Below are 23513 nucleotides of genomic sequence, written 5' to 3'. Positions count from 1 at the left end.
TTTTGCCATCCCTGCTAAGCTAGCTTCGAAGACTCTGGCAAATTCTTTTTTGTCGTAATCAATTGTGGCAATTACGACCTTTAATGATGAAGCCCAATCGTCGATGAGACCCTCCCATTCCTTGAAACTGGCTTCGTCAAGGTTGAGAATCAATCCGTATGGATGGATTGGTTCTAGTGTGACCTTTCCTACAGGAGTATCCTGCATCTGAGGTCTCCGTCGCCTGGTTCTTTGGAACTGGCTTGCATCGTCTTGAGCTGACCCCTTCTTTGACGATTCTTCTCCCTGAGGCTCTGTTTTGGGAACCTCATCTCCTTGATTCATCTTTAGATCCACCATATTGAGGTTAGCAAAAGATTCTGCTAACTCCTGTAGATCTTCTAATCCGATTCTGTCAAGGCTATTCATGATATTTGCCTCTCATGATTCGGATTATATCCTCCGGCTGCAACTCCTTGGGTGCTGCATCAAATAGAGATGTAGACGTCGGGTCTTTGGACCATTGATTCCGAATTTTTCCGGAACATGGTTTTCGCCTTTCGATCTCCTCTATTCTTTTCTGGATATCACGCAAGAGGGTTAATATTTCCTCTTGTTTGAGTGATATTCTGCTCATCTCCATCGGTAGATCGTACAGCTTGACGCCATAATATTCCACCGTCTTTTGGATCTCCCGCAAGTTGACGTTGTCGGAAGAGCTTGGCTCGATCTTTTGGTAGCCTGGATAGACTACTCCTGCTTTGTCTTTTGGTTCCATCAATCGTGTGACTGATGGGCCTCATCTCTGGTTCGTTCAATCGCCGTTCTGGTGGCGGCGAGTCCCATGAGGTTCTCATGGTAGAATTGGATGCTCGTGATGATATCACGAATAATCTCGACATCTTCTCCTCGTCGTAGGTTGGTAACGAGGGCTCGATTATTCCAGTTGAGTCCGTCAAGTAGACGGGTCATTTCGCTCTCCAAATGTTGGAGAGTGTTCCTGTATGGTACACATCTCGGACATTCGTCCGGATCCATAATTTTTTATGGAGTCTCCACCCACATGGGTTAATAACAAAATAAACTAAAAATTATATAATTCCTCTATAAAAACCCGCTCTGATACCATTTTGAGAAGCGCGGGATCAATTTGAACAATTATCAATTTTAATCATTTTTTGCTTAACAGTACGTGGCGTTGTCTCACAGTCCAGACCCAGTTTACCGAAGTAACCTATCGGGCACGAGGAAAGTTTCCAGCCGATATACCAGTCAAGCTTAATTAGGCAAAAGATGGGAGATAAAGAGAAATTAAGTATAAGGGTAGAAATGGTATTTTATTATGAAGTGGGTATTTTTCATAGATGTTTTATATAGGTGGGTAGATTTGATAGATGTATTATAAAAGTGGGTATTAAAAACCATTTGCCCATCAATTATTCGTCGGAGAGAGAGAGATACCTATCTTCAAATAAGTCCAATTATGATTATTCGTCCACATTTCAATTTCTAGCCTTTTTTTGAAGAAGTTCAATTTCTAGCCTTAAGACTTAAAGAGTAAGAGACGTTATTTCATAATGTGATGTCGGAATATTATTCGGTGAATTTAATAAGTGATCTTTCAAGTTTCAGCTACTTGCCCAATTTGTCAACTTTTGCAACTGGTTCGGGGTAAATAGGGGGGCCCACGTATCTTCCCACAAAATTGATTTCTTTTTTCTTCCACCTCAAAATATTAAAATGAATGAGGTTAATCATAGCAAACCACCAGCAATGGTGGAGATATACAATATTAGAATAATTAGGAAAGACAAAAACAAGATGCTGGGCGGTGATGCCTTTCTCGGGGCGGCGCCGGCCGCAAATATCATCCCAAAATAGTCACCGCCACCTCCGCTAGACCCGCCGCCGCCGCTGTCGCCACTTGTCCCGGTAGTGGTGGACCCGCCACCATATGATCTAACGCTGTTGTCCCTGAACACCAAATGAATTAACATTCTAAGGCTTAAATTTCTTAGCATTACACGCTTCTATTTAAGAATAATATAAACTCATGATTAATTCCGACTAAAAAAAACACAGAACATCGCTAATAATTTAGTCGAGGGTAAAAGGGTAATTAAATTTCGATGGTACAACCCAGAAAAGCACACACTGCAAAAAGTCTACGTGACAATGTACCAGTGCATAAAGCACTGTCACTAAGCTGGCAGCCCAGTAGGTCCGGAAAGAACTGGGCCCACACCTATGGGCTGGATTGCATGAGGAGGAGAAACTTAGTTTTCTTGAAATATACATAATTTTATATACCAATATTTTGACTCTTTCATAATTATGCTCTTATTTATGAGAAATTACAAATTAATACTCATACTATCAATGTTGCTTATAATTTCATTCTATCATTCGATTTCCGATAGCTGACGTTCCCAATCAGAGCACTCTCAAAACTACGACGTTTCCAGACATGGATTTTTCTCTTTGACATGTTCATGTGTATCTTTCCGGTGTGCTTTGAGTTAGAACTTAGTTGTAGAAAATCAAACAATGAGGTAGAATTGTTAGCAAAATTAAAAGTTCAAGATATTAAATGATAATTTCCCTTATTTTAAATGCTCTAACATATTCAGCAAACATAAAGAAATGTGACCAATGACCTCCTAGTTATCTCTCTCCAACATCACACGATGTGAAAAGATGAAAACACTCTTTACTAGTGAAAGGTTGTAAAGCAATGGGCATTACTTAAAAAGAAAAAGTAATACTAGAAACAAAGGCATTTATCTATGCTTGGATGCTTAGGTATGGAAAGTTGCATTGCACATTGTCAGTCTATTTAACCTACCTGCAAAATAGTGTTTTATTTTCTGTTTTATAGTATAAGTGCATGTTACAAGTAGTGACACTATTGTAGTCTAATCCACATTGACAAATGATGCACATGCTCTAAGAGTTGATACTTGAAGCAAACACACACAACTAGGTATGACATGTAGTAATAGAAGCAAAGATTAATGTGTGTGTGTGTGTACCTTGTGCCACCAAGAACACCAGCATTCATGGTTAGTTGCTCGATTTGGTTAGCCGATTTAGGGTTGAAGCTCGAGGCCTTGGCATACTGCATTGTAGCCCCTTCACCGGATGGCACGAAGAATGCACCATTCACCATCAAGTCCCCGTCCGTCCTCCAGTTCCAGTCTGCCCACTCCCCCTCGCTTGTATCCTCGCGTCTTGTCACCTAGAGACGATGTAGTATGCATATTTTCATATTTGCAGCGTTCCTTTCATGAGAAATGCACACAACAAATGTAACCTACAAATGTAAGAAGCATTGTACCTCCTTAGCACTGGGATCGACCGGTGCAGTGAAGCGATTATCCTCACTATTCACAGTCGGGCCAGCACTTCCTCCAATCGCGTACATTTTCCACTCAAAATAGTCGTTGTTCACCACATGGACATATCCCCTCCTCACCCTCGGCATCCTCTGCACGAGCCCCTCCCCAAACCGGTTCAAAGCTATCGTGACCTGCATCCCATCACAAGCATAACAAACAAATCTCAATCATCAGTTTCACATACATAATTCAAAAGGGACTGATCAAAACACAGTCTTTTCCGCAACAACCAACCTGCATTCCCGAGTCGGGCAAGTACTTATCATCATGCCCGAGCAGCATAACCTCATTGTGGTCAGAAAAATAATTATTTGACAAAGTAATAGCCGTAGATCCCATGATGATATCCACCAATCCATCGGTACAATGAGACAACGTGCAATGATCAATCCATATGTTCCTTGACCCAAAGATCGATATACCATCACCATCCGACTTCCCCCTGTGGCCAACGTGCGTGGGGCTCGACCTAATATCAGTGTTCCCAGATGGCATGCAGTTGTACACTTGCACATTGTGGATGATGACATTGCTCACATACTGCAACGTGATGCACCCGTTCCCCGTGATCTGCACATTGGCGCCACGGCCATCTATGGTCTTGTAGCTGTTGACAATCAGCTCATGCTTGAGCTTGATCACCATGTTGGACTTGAAGGTGATCCAGAGGGGCTCGTCCTGGATGACAGCGTAGCGAAGGGTGCCAGGGGTTGGGCTCACTGTGTCATGATCAGAGGAGTCCGTGACTTCATAGAAACGTCCCCCCTTTCCCCCCATTGCGCCCTGGCCGAAGCCAATGGCGCAGTCAGCCAGGCGCTGCCGGTTGTTGCCCCAGTTGGAGTCGCAGCGCCAGCAGTCGTCTATGGGGTTTCCGGTCAAGCATTGTGACTGTGCTTTGCTCAATAAGGGGGTTTCAAGAATCTGGCGGCGTTTCGATATGGATTCATTCACTCTCCTGTGATCGATATTCAACACAATGTGTGAGTAAAAGCTATGTTTATTAAAGTGTAGATGATCAATAAATGAGAAAAAATGGCGCTCAGAAATTTAATTAGCTATAGCATATAAGCTTGAAACAATAGGCTAAAAGGTAGATGATCAATAAATGTGAATGATATACTGCAATTGCCAGAAATAGAAAAGAAAAACATTAAATCTAGGCAAGAAACATAGTAAAAGGGAAAACAGGAGAAATACATGAAAAATCAAATTTTGGGTAACATAGATCTTGAAATGATAGAAAGATTAGAATCCAAATTATGTCACTCTGTATTAAATCCACAAGCAATGTAGAAACAAAAACCCTAACCCAGATGCAGAAATCTAGGTTTAATGATACTATCTACATCGCAGAAGAAAACCCAAATCCTGATAGCTGTAAAATGCCAAGTCCAGATTAGAAATCTCAATTCTTTTCAATTTATACAGAGATATGTTCAAAAATATCAAAAATAACAATAATGTATATGAAATTCACAAATTTGAGAGTACCTTCTGACTTGTAGAGCCACAAAATCAGGGTTGGGGTGCTGATGAGAGAGGGTGAGATTGAAGAAAGTGGTTGCTCCAACAGAGGAAGAGAAGATAAGGCACAGAAGCAGCAAGAGAATGTAGGTGTGAGGAACAACCATCTTTGGAATTGGAAGAAGCAGAGTAATTAATTAAGAATCAGTGAAAACACAATGTGATTTTTCTGCAATGTTTTTTGTCTGTAAATGAAAAATGAAGAGGTGTGTTTGCTTCTAGAGATGAATGCTGATGATTCAATAATAATAATAATGAAAGATAAAATAATTGTGTCAGTTGTGGACTAATTTAAGGAACAGAAATGGTGATTGAAGCAGAATAGAGATCCTGGGCATGGAGAGGAGGCTCCAAGAGAGAGAGAGAATGAGAGGAGAGAGAGAGAGAGGGGGAATCTCTCACTACTGCAGTCTCCCTTGTGCAGCCTCTTCTTTACAGACACAATTTACTACTGTTTGATGCTGGAAAATACTCCATATAGTAGTAAAAGAAAATAATTAATAAAATTTCATATGTTTGGATTTACAAAGGGACACTGTCAGTGTGACTGCAGGTGAATTCTCCAATGAAAAGTTGAGAGACGTTTCTCAAAAAGAAAGAAATAAATAATGAATAAAAAGTTTTCAACTAGGCGTAAAAAAATTATTCTCTCATGAACTAATGTTTTGGAATTTAGCTGCATATTAATGAACATAAAAAAGATTCCTTTGCAGATAATAGGAAATGGTTTTGTCACTTTTGACCCATGTATTGATGATCAGTCTTTTATTGGTTACTAGTGTATAACCCGTCGAAATTCGACGGGATTTTAAATTATAATTTAAATTATTTATATTATTTTTGTATAATAAAATTAATTTTTAATTATTTAGTTTGATGTAATAGAATTTACATTATATTAATCTTAATTATATTTGTCAATTAAATGTTACTAACTTTTTGTTAGAATAGTAAAAATACCCGTTTATATAAATTTTGTACATTTTTAATATATTGATGGATAAGAATTAATTTAAGATCTCATTTTTCATCTAAGCATCATCTCATCTCATGATCATCAAGAACTCGAAAGACGATATCTGACTTTTGAGCATTATCTCGTCTAGACCCTAAAATACTATGCCTGAATGCGTCAATCGTTTGAACATCACTATCTGATGCTTTAAATATCATAATTCACTTCTAAACATCATTTTCATTATGAGCTTGAAAGATCATGGCTGACTTGTGAGATTATATATTCTGAAGCTTGTGAGATTATAACTAACTTCTAAATATCATCTTGTATAGAGCTTAAAAAATCACCACTTGTGCATCATCTTATTTAGAGCTTAAAATATCATAACTGAGTTTCAAGCATCATTTTGTTTGGAGTTTGAAAGAATAAAACTGATTCGTGAGAATCATCTTATTTGAAGTTTGAAAGACTATAACTAAGTTGTGAGAATCATCTCGTCTAAGGCTTGAGAAAATTGATGTGATATTCAAATTATATCATATCAATTTATTTAGTATTTCAATTGGTAAATTTTCATAAAAAATCAATCTTCATGAAAAATTTATGCAAAATATCTTATTTCATGACCAAATTAAAATGAAGAAATAATTTATTTAATCACAAGTATTTATTTTTTTAAAAATTAAATAATTTTTTATTCAACTAAATAAATTTGATCAACTTTTATTGCAATTTAAATTGTATTAATCTCAATCACTTCACCAATTAAATGTGGGTTTTTGATTTGGAGAGTAAGAACATCCTTCAATATAGATTTTATTTTGGTGAAATCTCATAAAAAATCAATGTTCGATGAGAAGATTTAGATAAATAAGAATGAATAAATATGAAAATGTTTAGAGAATTAGGATAAATAAAAATGCAAAAATATGGTGATGCCACACAGGAGTATTCCATTTTCCTATTAGATATGTGATGATTTTAATACTTATTCTCGTCCTAAACCCATATAATAATATCAACTAATTTCTCGAATTTGTTTAAATTTATAAAATATGTATATAAACAAATAAAATATCAAACAATAATTAGTTAATAATCTCGATAAAATTTCAAACAGTAATAACCTATTTATTTCAAATATATTTAAATATATTTTTATTATTTTTTCAAAGTTAAGTATTTTTTTATTTAGATTTTTAAATGGTAAAGTTTAATAATCATTTTATTTAAATTGTGAATTGTGAGATTCAATATATATGAGCAAGTCTTAGATCAATTCGAGAATGGTAATTTATTTGAAATTATTTTTCATGACCAAATTTAATTGAAGAATCTATTTATTTTAAATGCATCTGAAAAGTATCCTTTTATTTATGTTTTTTTCATGGTGAAGTTCAATAAAGATCAATGCACAATGATAAAATATCAATGTGGGAACGATGATAATTGATAAGCTAATATATGAATGAAGATTAAGCCTTTTATTTAGATATATCATTATGAGATTAATGTGGAAATGCATATTTATTTCAAACTATTTTACATGAAAAATTAAATTGAAAATTTTATGAATTTAGATAAGCTAATATTTATTCAAATTATTTAGATATATCATTATGAGATTAATGTGAAAATGCATATTTATGAATTAAAATAAATCTTCATTTCCACATTAATCTCATAATGATTTATTCATATATTAGCTTATCAATTAAATTTAAAATCCCGTCGAATTTACTTAGACTCGAATTATGAAGTTTAGTATAAATCTAATATGAAAAACTATTGCAATTATAAAAAAAATATGGAATACTATTTATTTGAAATACATATCATAAGTATTTCTTTATCAAGGTTTTCCCATAATTAAATTTTATAGAATATCAATGTGGGAAAGATAGAGGGGCTAATGTATTAATGCAGATTGACCCTTTTATTAAGGTTATGATTGATGAAGTTTAGTATAAATTCAATGTGGGATAGATGAAAACAATTCTACACCATATGACATTTATACATTTGTTTTCATCTATCCCACATTGAATTTATATTAAACTTAATCAATCATAACCTTAATAAAAGGGTCAATATCCATGAATACATTAGCCCATCTATCTTTTCCACAAGTGCCACATAGGATAGACTATAGAGAATAGTGGAGAGCTCTCTAATATGTATAGATAATTGATATAGTACATAGATAAATAACAAAATATAAAAAATCAAATTTGATGTACATATTTGGATATTATATAATTGATTAAACCCATTTTGAATTTATAAATCCATACCCGTATTCGTTTGAAAACTAATAAAGAATTATTTACTACACATTTTGATTGAGGACCAATTTATAGTAATACCCACTACTACTCATACTCATTTAAGTTATGGAAATATATAGATAACTAAATATAATTTGTAATCTTAACTGATCATCTGTCTCAACAAAAACTCGAAAGATGAAAGGCTAATATATGAATGAAGATTATGCTTTTTATCTAGATATATCTTTATGAGATTAGTGGGGGAGTGAAGTTTATTTCAAATTATTTAACATGATCAAAATTAAATTGAAGAAATTATTTATTTCGTATATATCTCAGTATCATTTTCTTTATTTATATGACCAATTAAATTGAATAACTTATTTATTTAAAATACATTTAAGTATTATTTTTTTATACGACAAATTCATTTGAATAACCTATTTATTTTGAGAATATCTAAACTTTTATTTAGGTTTCCAAATATTGAAATCTAATTATAATTTTCTTAGACTCGAATTATGAAGTTTAGTATAAATCTAATATGAAAAACTATTGCAACTATAAAACAATATGGAATATTATTTATTTGAAATACATATCATAAGTATTTCTTTATCAAGGTTTTCCCATAATTAAATTTTATAGAATATCAATATGGAAAAGATAGATAAGCTAATATATTCATGGAGATTGAACCTTTTATTTAGGTTATGAATTGATGCAGTTTAGTATAAATTCAATGTGGGTCAATGAGTGAAACAAATATAAATTAGTTTCACTCCCAATTCTACACCATATGACATTTATACATTTGTTTTCATCTATCCCACATTGAATTTATACTAAACTTCATCAATCATAACCTTAATAAAATGGTCAATCTCCATTAATACATTAGCCCATCTATCTTTCGCACATTGATATTCTATAAAATTTAATTATGGAAAAATATTGATAAAGAAATACTTATTGTCACACCCCAATTCTTGAAGGAATAAACTATAACTGGGGTACGACTAAAATCATATAAATGAACAAGGGAAGAACCTTGTGAAATTCAGATAATAGAATAAAAATGTTGGGCAATGCCCTTTGAATGAAGAAAGATAGAAATCAAATGATACTAATCAATCAACAACATTCAAGCCTTAGGATCACAAGTTCGGTTTCATGCTTCCGATAACCAACGTTAAATAACATAGAGCTAGAAGTTGAGAGTTTAAGCTCGATAAAAACATAATTCAGAATTTAACATAAAAGTCTTAAGTTGGAGAAACAAAAGACAAATAAAAGCTAGTGCAATAGCGGAAGACAAAATACGGAGTTGAACCCTAGCCTCAGCTCTGCCCCGTCATCACCAGCCATTAACCTGAAAACATTTGAAAGTAATTTTGGGCTAAGTACTAATGTACTTAGTGGGCTGCAACTTTTAAAGCATTTCATAATCTGAAGAACAGTTTATCCAATCTTACTGACATGACATAGAAGGTTTTAAAGAGAAATAACTTCTATGCATGTTAAAACATTTTCATATATATATATACTTAATTATTTTGCGCGCGTTTGCACACTCCATTCTGTTACTCGCTATGATCCCGGACCTCTAGCCACCGACGGATCTCTGTCTCCCGCTGACTTGAACTGAGGGCGTAACCCAGTCAAGTAAAATAAACCTCGGAAATTAATCCAGACAGGTCTATCATAACTATGCTCCGGAACACATCCAGTCGAGCACCCTTATAACGCCTCTGGTTAGTGCCCGATGGAGATCAACCCACCGAGTCATCTAACAAGTGTACACAATTCTCAAACAACGTGTTAGGTCATAAGAGAACCTCAATTGATTAACTGTACGAGCATTAAACATGGTAGAGTGCACAAAAATATTTTATTGGATAAACAGTTTATATTACACGAATATTTAGGCTCAATAGCTAAATCATACATTTGAAAAATAAGCCCACCTGTCTAGGCAAAGCCTGTCGTTTAACCTTATCTCTGAATCGGAATAGCAGTGCTAATCCTCCTGATGCTCAAAGCCTACAAGAAATCTATTCTTAATAGGTCTCCTTGAATTCTAATCTTAAGTCATGGTGAAGTGCTTAATATTCTATGATTCACTTAGCCGGGTTTTCAAAATTTAATGAATAAATAATTGAAAACATTTCTCTTGAGTTAAGAACACCAACAATATTCTTACTCATCTTTCTTTAATAATTGGAATTATAAATAAAACCAATTAAATCATAAATACTCTTTTTGCAAAATATAATGCAATTTCATGTCATGCTTAGCATATAATAAGTAATTACTTAAAATATGCTTATAATAATAATTTAATATTATTATAAAAATTTACTCTTTGAAAATAATTAATTAAACTTAATAAGTCTAATTAATTATAATAGTGTAGCTCCTTTAAATAAAATATGCACAAATCCAATTAAATAAATACTTGGGCAGCCCATGATTTAAAATAATCAAAGGCCCAACTTAATAAAAGAAAATCGGCCCAAAATTAAGAAATAACTCAGCCCATTTAATTAAAAATCTCGGCCCAAGTACTCATAAAATCGTCCCATAACTAAATTAAATAAACTGAGCCCATTACTGACTTGGCCCAAAGACTCAAGCCCAACTGAAAAAAATAAATAAAAAAAAAATGAAAAAAAAACGGCCCAACTCGGCCCAAATTCTAACAAAATTTTCAGCCCAACACTAATTAAAAACCCGGCCCAAATTTAAAGCCCAACCCCTAACCCAAACCTAAAGCCCAACACCCCCACCACCCTTTTTCTTCCTCCCCAGCCGCACACACACACACATACTATCACATCTCACTCTCTTCTCCCTCTCTCGGCTCCCTCTTCCCTCATCTCTCGCTCCCTTCTCTCTCAGCCATCAGTCCCGCCACCGCGCATCCTTCCGGCGAGGCAGCCGTCGACCGGCAGCCGCATCAACCGAAAAGACCAGCCGCCTTCCTCGGCCCCTCTCTCTTCGGCTGGTAACAGCCGCCCACCGTGGAGCTCGCCGGAGGAGCAGCAGCGACGAGCTGCCGCCACCAGCTCTCTCTCTCTCTGACAGTGGCCAAGAGACAGCAGCCAAGGCCGCCGAGCTCTAGCCTCCCTCTGAAAGCTCAACCCCCGCGGTTCTACCTCCGGCGATAGCAGCCCCAGCCGCCACCGCTCCTCCCTCTCAAACTCCGATCCTCCCTCTGGAACTCCGGCGATAGCAGCGAGAAGCCACTACCGCCGCCGACTCCGACTCTCTCTGGATCGACGGGCAGCAGGAGCATCAAGCCACCGCCGCCGTCGTCCTCTCCTTCCCCACTCTTCACCGTAGCTAGGCAGCAACGGCAGAGCCGCAGCGCCTGGCTTCCCTCTCGGACTTCTTCCGATAAGCAGCAGCAGAAGCCGCCCGCCGGAGCCCTAGGCTCGGCCTCCCCTGACTCTCTTCTCAAACCCTCGCCGGAGCAACGGCGATGAGCCGCCTCACAGCCCCCGACCTTCTATCTTTCCAGCCAGACCGACAGTGGCGCCGAGCCACCGCCGTCGACCTTCCAGCCCAAAATCAACAGATGTAAACAAAGCTCAAACTTTTCTTTCTTCTTTTGTAAATCATGCTTTGATGTATGAATGTCATTTTAATGAAATGCTTGAAATGCGTTGCTGAGTATATATCAAATTGTATATAGCTTTGAACAAGCTTGCAGCTTGAAGTTCGATTTATGAGTAGAGGTAAAAGAAATCAAATGGCTACCTTGTGAGAAATTTCAGTGAGTGTTGATCCTGTTTGTTTGCTGGAAAAGAAGGTTCATAGATATGAATACCATTTAAATGAAGGCTCTTATTCATAGGGAAGAATGTAAAGAAACTGATTTAGAAATCTTACTTGTGTGCTGGATTCTGTACGCCAAAGAGAGAGTCTGAAATGGTGGGAATTGCCAAGAGGAAATGGCTTTGCAGACAAGTCTGAAATGGTGGGAATTGAAGTGGGATTTGTTAAGATTTGGCTGATTTGTTAGGTGTAGTGGAAAACTAAAGCAAAAGAAAGTGGAAGAAATTGAAAGTGGACGGCTAATGCAAAAGAAATTGATTAGATAGGAGATTATTTAATAATCTGCATAATTACATGTATGCTAAAAATAATCATGATATAGGGTGGCTATTAGGAACATAAATAATATATCGGGACTGTAATAAATACTTCAGGGTTTGCTAAATAAATATTTCGTGAAGAATACTTGAATGCTAAATTAAATAAATATGAAATGCATATAAATTCAATAACTAAATTTACAAATATTTTTGTAAATCATTTTTGTTGGAATTAAAAATAAATTCTTTTTCTTTATATCCGGCGTGAATCAACTTAATATCTAAGTTTAAAAAAAAAATTATTCTAAACTTAGCAAAAAGGAACGGGGTATTACATCCCTCCCTCCTTAAAAAAAATTTCGTCCCCGAAATTACATACCTTAGTAATCTAGCTGGGGATACTTGACTTTCATTGAATCTTCAAGTTCCCATGTGGCCTCTTCCATCCCGTGATGGTTCCACTTCACTTTAACAAGAACGATGTTCTTGTTACGTAAAACTTGAACCTTGCGATCAAGTATCTGGACTGGTTTCTCTTCATAACTTAAGTCCTGGGCTAGGACCACTTCATCATGCTTAATCACATGTTTTGGATCAAACACATACTTTCTTAACTGAGAGACATGAAACACATTGTGTACGTCTCCAATACTGGGTGGCAATGCCAACCTATAGGCTACAGGGCCTATCTTATCTAGGATTTCAAAAGGTCCTATAAAACGGGGTCGTAACTTGCCCCTCTTTCCGAAACGTATAACTCCCTTTGAGGGAGAAACTTTGAGGAAAACTCGATCCCCAACATTGAATTCTAATTCCGATCGGCGTTTATCGGCGTAAGACTTTTGTCTATCTTGAGCTTCTTTGATTCTTTGCTTGATGTGGTCGACCTTCTCAACCATCTGTTGGACCAGTTCAGGACCTAACAACTTTCTCTCGCCCACTTCATCCCAGTAAAGTGGTGATCGACATTTTCGGCCATACAAAGCCTCATATGGAGCCATTCCAATTGTTGCTTGATAACTGTTGTTATAAGCAAATTCTACAAGAGGTAACAAATCCTCCCAACTTCCACCTTTGTCTGCGACAATCGTTCGCAGCATATCTTCTAGAATCTGAATCGTTCTTTCTGACTGCCCGTCAGTCTGAGGGTGGTATGCTGTGCTGAAATTCAGCTGAGTGCCCATTGCTTCTTGTAAACTTTTCCAGAAACGCGATGTGAATCTGGTGTCACGATCTGATGTGATAGATACAGGTACACCGTGGAGGCGTACTATCTCTTTGACATATAACTTTGCAAGTTTCTCCAATCCAAAAGTCATTTGAATTGGCAGAAAGTGCGCTGACTTTGATAATCGGTCCACTATGACCCAAATAGCAGTGTTTCCACGTGCCGACCTCGGTAGGCTCACTACGAAGTCCATGTTAATGTGCTCCCACTTCCACTCAGGGATAGGTAGTGGTTGCAGCATTCCATACGGCCTCTGATGCACGGCCTTCACTTGTTGACAAGCGAGACATCGCTCTACAAACAACGCTACATCTCTTTTCATTCCTTTCAACCAGAAAATTTTCTTCAAATCCTGATACATCTTTGTGCTGCCTGGATGTGCAGTGTAAGGAGTATCATGAGCCTCGATCATAATCTCGTTCTTTAATTCTTCTTTGTGTGGCACACACAATCTTTCACCAACCATAAGTGCATTATCCTTTGCTTCAGTGAATCCTTTCGTTTCATTCGTTCTTGCAGCTAGACGCATCTTCTCCAAGAACCAATCTTCTCTTTGTGCTTGCACAATTCTTTCCCTCAAATCAGGTTTAGCTATCAATGCAGCAACACAACCCGATACTGTGTCTGGAGGATGAACAATTTCCAAACTGAGTGAGGCGAATTCACGAATCAGTTCCTTCTGCTGGGTGATGAAATACCCTAGCTTAGCCTTCGTCTTTCGACTTAGGGCGTCAGCTACTACATTCGCTTTTCCTGGATGATAACTGATGGTGCAATCGTAATCCTTTACTAATTCGAGCCATCTTCGTTGTCTCATGTTCAAATCCTTTTGCTCGAAGAAGTATTTCAAACTCTTATGATCTGTAAAGATCTCACACTTAACTCCATAGAGATAGTGTCTCCAAATCTTCAGCGCGTGCACGACGGCTGCTAGTTCTAAATCATGAGTCGGGTACTTCAGCTCATGGGGCTTCAATTGACGAGACGCGTATGCTATCACTTTCTGATTTTGCATCAACACGCAACCCAATCCTAGTTTCGAGGCATCAATATACACCACGAATTCTTCATTCTCTTCTGGTATTGCTAACACTGGTGCAGTAGTCAGCCTAGTCTTAAGCTCCTTAAAACTTTGTTCGCACGCTTCAGACCAAACGTATTTAGTCCCCTTTTTCAAAAGCTGAGTCATTGGCCTAGCCAATTTCGAGAATCCTTCGATGAATCTTCTGTAGTATCCTGCTAGACCGAGGAAACTCCTGATCTCATTGACATTTGATGGTGCCTTCCATTCCTTGACTGCTTCGACCTTGGCGGGGTCTACTTTGATTCCTTCAGTCGACACGATGTGACCGAGAAACATTACTTCTCTCAACCAAAACTCGCATTTGCTGAATTTAGCAAACAATTTCTCATTACGCAGGGTTTCGAGTACGATGCGCAAGTGCTCCTCGTGTTGTTCTTCAGTCTTAGAGTAGATGAGAATGTCGTCAATAAACACTAAGACAAAACTATCGAGATATTGATGGAACACTCGGTTCATCAAATCCATGAAAACGGCTGGGGCATTCGTTAATCCAAAGGGCATCACTGTGAACTCGTAATGTCCGTAACGCGTTCGAAATGCTGTCTTTGGAATGTCTTCTCTTTTCATCTTGAGTTGATGGTAACCAGATCTTAGATCAATCTTGGAAAACACACCGGCTCCTTTCAACTGATCAAACAAGTCGTCTATCCTTGGAAGAGGATATCTATTCTTTATCGTGAGCTTGTTTAATTCTCTATAATCGATACACATCCTTAGTGAACCATCTTTCTTCTTGACGAATAAGACTGGTGCTCCCCACGGTGACACGCTAGGCTGTATGAAACCTAGATCCAACAGTTCTTGTAGTTGCACTTTCAATTCTTGTAACTCTGGCGGGGCCATTCTGTATGGTGCCTTTGACACTGGTGCTGCCCCGGGTTCTAGATCAATCGTGAATTCTAGTTGTCTGTTCGGTGGCATACCGGGCAATTCTTCGGGAAAAACATCTTTGAATTCTCGCACCACTGGAACTTCTTCGATCGTTTTCTTTACTTCATGTTCTCCTGTCAAACTGACCAGAAAAGCCTGACATTCTCCCGTTCTCATTATCTTTGTGGCCTTCATCGCCGAAATCACTGGTACTCTTCCTCCCATTCTTATGCCATGAAAACTTGCCTTCTCCTTTCCAGCGGATTGGAAAGAGATCTTTCTCTCGCTACACAGTATCGTGGCACCGACTTGAGTAAGCCAGTCCATCCCTAGGATTATGTCAAACTCTATCATAGTGATGACATACAAATCTGCCTTAAATGTTTCAGCACCTATGTTCAGCTCTAAGTTCGAGATAATGTCCTTAGCAGTCAATATTCCATTACCAGGGGTGTTAACTTCTAAAGTTATCTCAGCCAATTGTGGAGCCAGTTCTAATCTCTTACAAGCAGCATGTGAAATGAAAGAGTGGGACGCTCCAGTATCAAACAAAGCTATAATCGGCACGTCGAAAGCATTAATCATACCTGCCAAGTTTCCTTGGTTTCCTGCTGCTTGATTTTGGTTAAGGGCATAGGCCCTAGCATTCTGTGGCTGTCCCCGTTGTCCTCCAGGGCCCTGATTTTGTCGCTGTTGATTTTTGGGGTTTTGCTGTTGAGGTGCTCCTCCGTTCTTCTTCGGACATACTGAAGCATAGTGCCCAGTTTCCCCACATCTATAGCATATATTCATTCCTTTCAGGCATTCCCCTGAATGAGGTCGCTGACACTTTGGGCAGAGTGGTCGTCCCATTGCTTGCGGCTGTTGATTCTGACGTTGATTCTGATTTTGGTTAGCAGCCCACGGCTTCTTTCCATTTCCATTCCCGGGGTTTCCTCCAGTTCCCTCGTTCCACTTTCTTTTTCCTTTACCACCATCTTGAGGTGGTACGAATCCAGACTGTCCCAGAGCTTTCCCTTTTTCCTTTGGTAGCAATGACTCAATGGTGAGAGCCCTGCTCAAAGTTTGTGCGTAGGTGAGACCTCCCTGGCTTGCTAGGGAGATTGATATCTCATGGCGCAGTCCATTCCTAAATTTTTCTGCACGTTTCTCATCAGTGTCCACCAGCGTCGGAGCATATCTTGATAGCTGATTGAAGGCTCTATCGTACTCAGTAACTGTCCCAGCCCTCTGCTTCAGATTCCAGAACTCATTCTGCTTCTTTTGTCTATAGCATCCCGGTATGTACTTCTCGTATAATTCAGTCTTGAAATCTTCCCAAGTGAAATTTTCCCACTGTTCCTCAGTCATTGTGCGCCTCACAGATTCCCACCAGAAGTCGGCTTCATCCACCAGTTGGTAGGTTGCACAAGTTACTTTGTCTTCGTCCTCGCAACGGATGTAGTTAAAGATACGCTCTATGGCCCTAATCCACTTTTCGGCGTCTGTTGGATCGCCCAGCCCGTCAAATGTTGGAGGTTTTTCCTTGCGAAACTTCTCTTCAGCAGTACGATTTGGTGCTACTTGTTGGATTGGCTCTTCAGGGATGAATCCCCTGCCGCGTCCACGACCACGACCACGTCCTCGTCCCCTACCGCGTCTTCTTGGTGCGTCTTCCATTCTGATTTACGAACGAAAATAACACAAAAGTGAGACTTATTCTGCATGCATGCATACATATATACATACATAGATATACTTAAGGTATATTACTTCTATAGTGTAACCCTATGTAAGGCTAACTCTATGGGGAAACTGATCTATCTGGGTGGAATACTCAAGTGAATCCTTAATCTTATCTCATTGCTTCTACGTTATAACATATCTATGTTAAACGTTTCTATCTTACCAGTCCTTACTTAAATCGATCAAGCGGGGCTATCACGACTAACATTCCCAAGACATTCTTGGGTGGTACTCAAACAGTTGTAAGAGTTCTTATTATTCTGATCGTATAGGCAGTGAACCTAAAACAATAACATAACTTTCTTATTCGTTCATTCTCTTTGAAACCTGAAACATGTGGACATTTAATGTCACATGAAACTTTTGTATTGCCGGAAAGATTCAAAGAATCTAACTCGATCATACATCTAGTATTCGTGAAAAGCTCGATAGTCCTAAACACGACTTTACTTCATTTTATCGTTAAGGGCTCGGGTTGTCCAAAACACGATACTGACTTATCTTATCGTTAAGGGCTCGGGTTGTCCCAAACACGATACTTAGCTGGTTATATGAGTCGGAGACTCAAAATAACAATATGAAAGCAATTAGCAATTCATAACTTATAGCATATGGAAAGCGTTAAGCAATTCACATAGCATCATTTACTGAAGCGCGCACTTCTTGAAAACTCTAAAACATTTAATAACTTTGAAACTTTTAAATCGTACCTTTTTCCTGCGGCAGTGTGACGGCGAGCTGAGGTTCAACAACTTTCTTAGAAGTCTAGAGGTACTATTCTAGACTCGACATTTAAAAACTTATGGTTATCAGAAACATGAAAGAAAACTCATGCTCTGATACCATTCTGTCACACCCCAATTCTTGAAGGAATAAACTATAACTGGGGTACGACTAAAATCATATAAATGAACAAGGGAAGAACCTTGTGAAATTCAGATAATAGAATAAAAATGTTGGGCAATGCCCTTTGAATGAAGAAAGATAGAAATCAAATGATACTAATCAATCAACAACATTCAAGCCTTAGGATCACAAGTTCGGTTTCATGCTTCCGATAACCAACGTTAAATAACATAGAGCTAGAAGTTGAGAGTTTAAGCTCGATAAAAACATAATTCAGAATTTAACATAAAAGTCTTAAGTTGGAGAAACAAAAGACAAATAAAAGCTAGTGCAATAGCGGAAGACAAAATACGGAGTTGAACCCTAGCCTCAGCTCTGCCCCGTCATCACCAGCCATTAACCTGAAAACATTTGAAAGTAATTTTGGGCTAAGTACTAATGTACTTAGTGGGCTGCAACTTTTAAAGCATTTCATAATCTGAAGAACAGTTTATCCAATCTTACTGACATGACATAGAAGGTTTTAAAGAGAAATAACTTCTATGCATGTTAAAACATTTTCATATATATATATACTTAATTATTTTGCGCGCGTTTGCACACTCCATTCTGTTACTCGCTATGATCCCGGACCTCTAGCCACCGACGGATCTCTGTCTCCCGCTGACTTGAACTGAGGGCGTAACCCAGTCAAGTAAAATAAACCTCGGAAATTAATCCAGACAGGTCTATCATAACTATGCTCCGGAACACATCCAGTCGAGCACCCTTATAACGCCTCTGGTTAGTGCCCGATGGAGATCAACCCACCGAGTCATCTAACAAGTGTACACAATTCTCAAACAACGTGTTAGGTCATAAGAGAACCTCAATTGATTAACTGTACGAGCATTAAACATGGTAGAGTGCACAAAAATATTTTATTGGATAAACAGTTTATATTACACGAATATTTAGGCTCAATAGCTAAATCATACATTTGAAAAATAAGCCCACCTGTCTAGGCAAAGCCTGTCGTTTAACCTTATCTCTGAATCGGAATAGCAGTGCTAATCCTCCTGATGCTCAAAGCCTACAAGAAATCTATTCTTAATAGGTCTCCTTGAATTCTAATCTTAAGTCATGGTGAAGTGCTTAATATTCTATGATTCACTTAGCCGGGTTTTCAAAATTTAATGAATAAATAATTGAAAACATTTCTCTTGAGTTAAGAACACCAACAATATTCTTACTCATCTTTCTTTAATAATTGGAATTATAAATAAAACCAATTAAATCATAAATACTCTTTTTGCAAAATATAATGCAATTTCATGTCATGCTTAGCATATAATAAGTAATTACTTAAAATATGCTTATAATAATAATTTAATATTATTATAAAAATTTACTCTTTGAAAATAATTAATTAAACTTAATAAGTCTAATTAATTATAATAGTGTAGCTCCTTTAAATAAAATATGCACAAATCCAATTAAATAAATACTTGGGCAGCCCATGATTTAAAATAATCAAAGGCCCAACTTAATAAAAGAAAATCGGCCCAAAATTAAGAAATAACTCAGCCCATTTAATTAAAAATCTCGGCCCAAGTACTCATAAAATCGTCCCATAACTAAATTAAATAAACTGAGCCCATTACTGACTTGGCCCAAAGACTCAAGCCCAACTGAAAAAAATAAATAAAAAAAAAATGAAAAAAAAACGGCCCAACTCGGCCCAAATTCTAACAAAATTTTCAGCCCAACACTAATTAAAAACCCGGCCCAAATTTAAAGCCCAACCCCTAACCCAAACCTAAAGCCCAACACCCCCACCACCCTTTTTCTTCCTCCCCAGCCGCACACACACACACATACTATCACATCTCACTCTCTTCTCCCTCTCTCGGCTCCCTCTTCCCTCATCTCTCGCTCCCTTCTCTCTCAGCCATCAGTCCCGCCACCGCGCATCCTTCCGGCGAGGCAGCCGTCGACCGGCAGCCGCATCAACCGAAAAGACCAGCCGCCTTCCTCGGCCCCTCTCTCTTCGGCTGGTAACAGCCGCCCACCGTGGAGCTCGCCGGAGGAGCAGCAGCGACGAGCTGCCGCCACCAGCTCTCTCTCTCTCTGACAGTGGCCAAGAGACAGCAGCCAAGGCCGCCGAGCTCTAGCCTCCCTCTGAAAGCTCAACCCCCGCGGTTCTACCTCCGGCGATAGCAGCCCCAGCCGCCACCGCTCCTCCCTCTCAAACTCCGATCCTCCCTCTGGAACTCCGGCGATAGCAGCGAGAAGCCACTACCGCCGCCGACTCCGACTCTCTCTGGATCGACGGGCAGCAGGAGCATCAAGCCACCGCCGCCGTCGTCCTCTCCTTCCCCACTCTTCACCGTAGCTAGGCAGCAACGGCAGAGCCGCAGCGCCTGGCTTCCCTCTCGGACTTCTTCCGATAAGCAGCAGCAGAAGCCGCCCGCCGGAGCCCTAGGCTCGGCCTCCCCTGACTCTCTTCTCAAACCCTCGCCGGAGCAACGGCGATGAGCCGCCTCACAGCCCCCGACCTTCTATCTTTCCAGCCAGACCGACAGTGGCGCCGAGCCACCGCCGTCGACCTTCCAGCCCAAAATCAACAGATGTAAACAAAGCTCAAACTTTTCTTTCTTCTTTTGTAAATCATGCTTTGATGTATGAATGTCATTTTAATGAAATGCTTGAAATGCGTTGCTGAGTATATATCAAATTGTATATAGCTTTGAACAAGCTTGCAGCTTGAAGTTCGATTTATGAGTAGAGGTAAAAGAAATCAAATGGCTACCTTGTGAGAAATTTCAGTGAGTGTTGATCCTGTTTGTTTGCTGGAAAAGAAGGTTCATAGATATGAATACCATTTAAATGAAGGCTCTTATTCATAGGGAAGAATGTAAAGAAACTGATTTAGAAATCTTACTTGTGTGCTGGATTCTGTACGCCAAAGAGAGAGTCTGAAATGGTGGGAATTGCCAAGAGGAAATGGCTTTGCAGACAAGTCTGAAATGGTGGGAATTGAAGTGGGATTTGTTAAGATTTGGCTGATTTGTTAGGTGTAGTGGAAAACTAAAGCAAAAGAAAGTGGAAGAAATTGAAAGTGGACGGCTAATGCAAAAGAAATTGATTAGATAGGAGATTATTTAATAATCTGCATAATTACATGTATGCTAAAAATAATCATGATATAGGGTGGCTATTAGGAACATAAATAATATATCGGGACTGTAATAAATACTTCAGGGTTTGCTAAATAAATATTTCGTGAAGAATACTTGAATGCTAAATTAAATAAATATGAAATGCATATAAATTCAATAACTAAATTTACAAATATTTTTGTAAATCATTTTTGTTGGAATTAAAAATAAATTCTTTTTCTTTATATCCGGCGTGAATCAACTTAATATCTAAGTTTAAAAAAAAAATTATTCTAAACTTAGCAAAAAGGAACGGGGTATTACACTTATGATATGTATTTCAAATAAATAGTGATTAAGTTCAATAGAATATTAATGTGAGAATGATGAAAAGCTAAAATATGAATGAAAATTAAGCTTTTTATTCAGGTTATGAGTTTAATGTGAAAATGAGGATTATTTCAAATTATATACATGATGAAATTAAATTGAAGAACTTATTTATTTAATATGATCAAATTAAATTAAATTATTTATTTATTTAAAATATATCTAACGATAATTTTATTTACTTTAACCAAGTTCAGTTTAAGAACCTATTTATTTCGGAAACATCTATACTTTTATTTAGGTTTACAAATATTGAAATTTAATTTCGATTTTTTAGATTTTGAATTATGAAGTTTATTATAAATTTAATGTGAAAATCTATTGAAGTTACAAAAATATGTGGAAAACTATTTATTTGAAATACATATTATAAGTATTTCTTTATCTATATTCTCCAATGATTAAATATAATATCAATGTGAAAAAAATAGATGGCCTAATGTCTACATGAAGATTGAGCCTTTTATGTAGATTATGAATTGATGAAGTTTAAGATAATTTCAATGTGGGATGGATGAAGAAAAGATGTAAAAATGCCATATAATATAGAATTGAGAATGATCAAAATACTCACTTGTGGGAGTGCCACATAGGATAGAGAATGAAGGAGAGCTCTTCAATATGTATTCTATTTAATAATAGATTTATTTATTTAAAATACATTTAAGTATTATTTTTTTATACGACAAATTCATTTGAATAACCTATTTATTTTGAGAATATCTAAACTTTTATTTAGGTTTCCAAATATTGAAATCTAATTATAATTTTCTTAGACTCGAATTATGAAGTTTAGTATAAATCTAATATGAAAAACTATTGCAACTATAAAAAAAATATGGAATATTATTTATTTGAAATACATATCATAAGTATTTCTTTATCAAGGTTTTCCCATAATTAAATTTTATAGAATATCAATATGGAAAAGATAGATAAGCTAATATATTCATGGAGATTGAACCTTTTATTTAGGTTATGAATTGATGCAGTTTAGTATAAATTCAATGTGGGTCAATGAGTGAAACAAATATAAATTAGTTTCACTCCCAATTCTACACCATATGACATTTATACATTTGTTTTCATCTATCCCACATTGAATTTATACTAAACTTCATCAATCATAACCTTAATAAAATGGTCAATCTCCATTAATACATTAGCCCATCTATCTTTCGCACATTGATATTCTATAAAATTAAAATGGTCAATCTCCATTAATACATTAGCCCATATATCTTTCGCACATTGATATTCTATAAAATTTAATTATGGAAAAATATTGATAAAGAAATACTTATGATATGTATTTCAAATAAATAGTGATTAAATTCAATAGAATATTAATGTGAGAATGATGAAAAGCTAAAATATGAATGAAAATTAAGCTTTTTATTTAGGTTATGAGTTTAATGTGAAAACGAGGATTATTTCAAATTATATACACGATCAAATTAAATTGAAGAACTTATTTATTTAATATGATCAAATTAAATTAAATTATTTATTTATTTAAAATATATCTAACGATCATTTTATTTACTTTAACCAAGTTCAGTTTAAGAACCTATTTATTTCGGAAACATCTATACTTTTATTTAGGTTTACAAATATTGAAATTTAATTTCGATTTTTTAGATTTTGAATTATGAAGTTTATTATAAATTTAATGTGAAAATTTATTGAAGTTACAAAAATATGTGGAAAACTATTTATTTGAAATACATATTATAAGTATTTCTTTATCTATATTCTCCAATGATTAAATATAATATCAATGTGAAAAAAATAGATGGCCTAATGTCTACATGAAGATTGAGCCTTTTATGTAGATTATGAATTGATGAAGTTTAAGATAATTTCAATGTGGGATGGATGAAGAAAAGATGTAAAAATGCCATATAATATAGAATTGAGAATGATCAAAATACTCACTTGTGGGAGTGCCACATAGGATAGAGAATGAAGGAGAGCTCTTCAATATGTATTCTATTTAAT

General features: G+C 36.8%; 2 protein-coding genes and 1 long non-coding RNA gene across 3 annotated transcripts; all 3 read right to left on the bottom strand.

Annotated features, from left to right (window-relative positions):
* Positions 1 to 1673: 1673 nt before the first annotated feature.
* LOC131014795 (probable pectate lyase 13) lies at positions 1674 to 5467 on the bottom strand. The gene is made up of 5 exons (XM_057942883.1): positions 4869 to 5467; positions 3612 to 4332; positions 3317 to 3508; positions 3012 to 3217; positions 1674 to 1953 (listed from the first exon to the last, which is right to left on the bottom strand). The coding sequence occupies exons 1-5, from the start codon at positions 5006 to 5008 to the stop codon at positions 1734 to 1736; spliced, it is 1479 nt and encodes a 492-aa protein (XP_057798866.1). The 5' UTR covers positions 5009 to 5467; the 3' UTR covers positions 1674 to 1733.
* Positions 5468 to 15310: 9843 nt separating this feature from the next.
* On the bottom strand, positions 15311 to 15996 carry LOC131019069 (uncharacterized). Its single transcript, XM_057947749.1, has 2 exons — positions 15465 to 15996; positions 15311 to 15315 (listed from the first exon to the last, which is right to left on the bottom strand). The coding sequence occupies exons 1-2, from the start codon at positions 15994 to 15996 to the stop codon at positions 15311 to 15313; spliced, it is 537 nt and encodes a 178-aa protein (XP_057803732.1).
* Positions 15997 to 18162: 2166 nt separating this feature from the next.
* LOC131014794 (uncharacterized) lies at positions 18163 to 20999 on the bottom strand. Its single transcript, XR_009098320.1, has 4 exons — positions 20906 to 20999; positions 20774 to 20813; positions 18979 to 19054; positions 18163 to 18383 (listed from the first exon to the last, which is right to left on the bottom strand). It is a non-coding gene; the product is annotated as an uncharacterized LOC131014794 (long non-coding RNA).
* Positions 21000 to 23513: the final 2514 nt, after the last annotated feature.

This window comes from Salvia miltiorrhiza, chromosome 3, assembly GCF_028751815.1.
Source record: "Salvia miltiorrhiza cultivar Shanhuang (shh) chromosome 3, IMPLAD_Smil_shh, whole genome shotgun sequence".
Lineage (NCBI taxonomy): Eukaryota > Viridiplantae > Streptophyta > Magnoliopsida > Lamiales > Lamiaceae > Salvia > Salvia miltiorrhiza.
The sequence above is the reverse complement of the archived record's forward strand: the minus strand, read 5'-3'. Positions and strand labels throughout refer to the sequence as shown.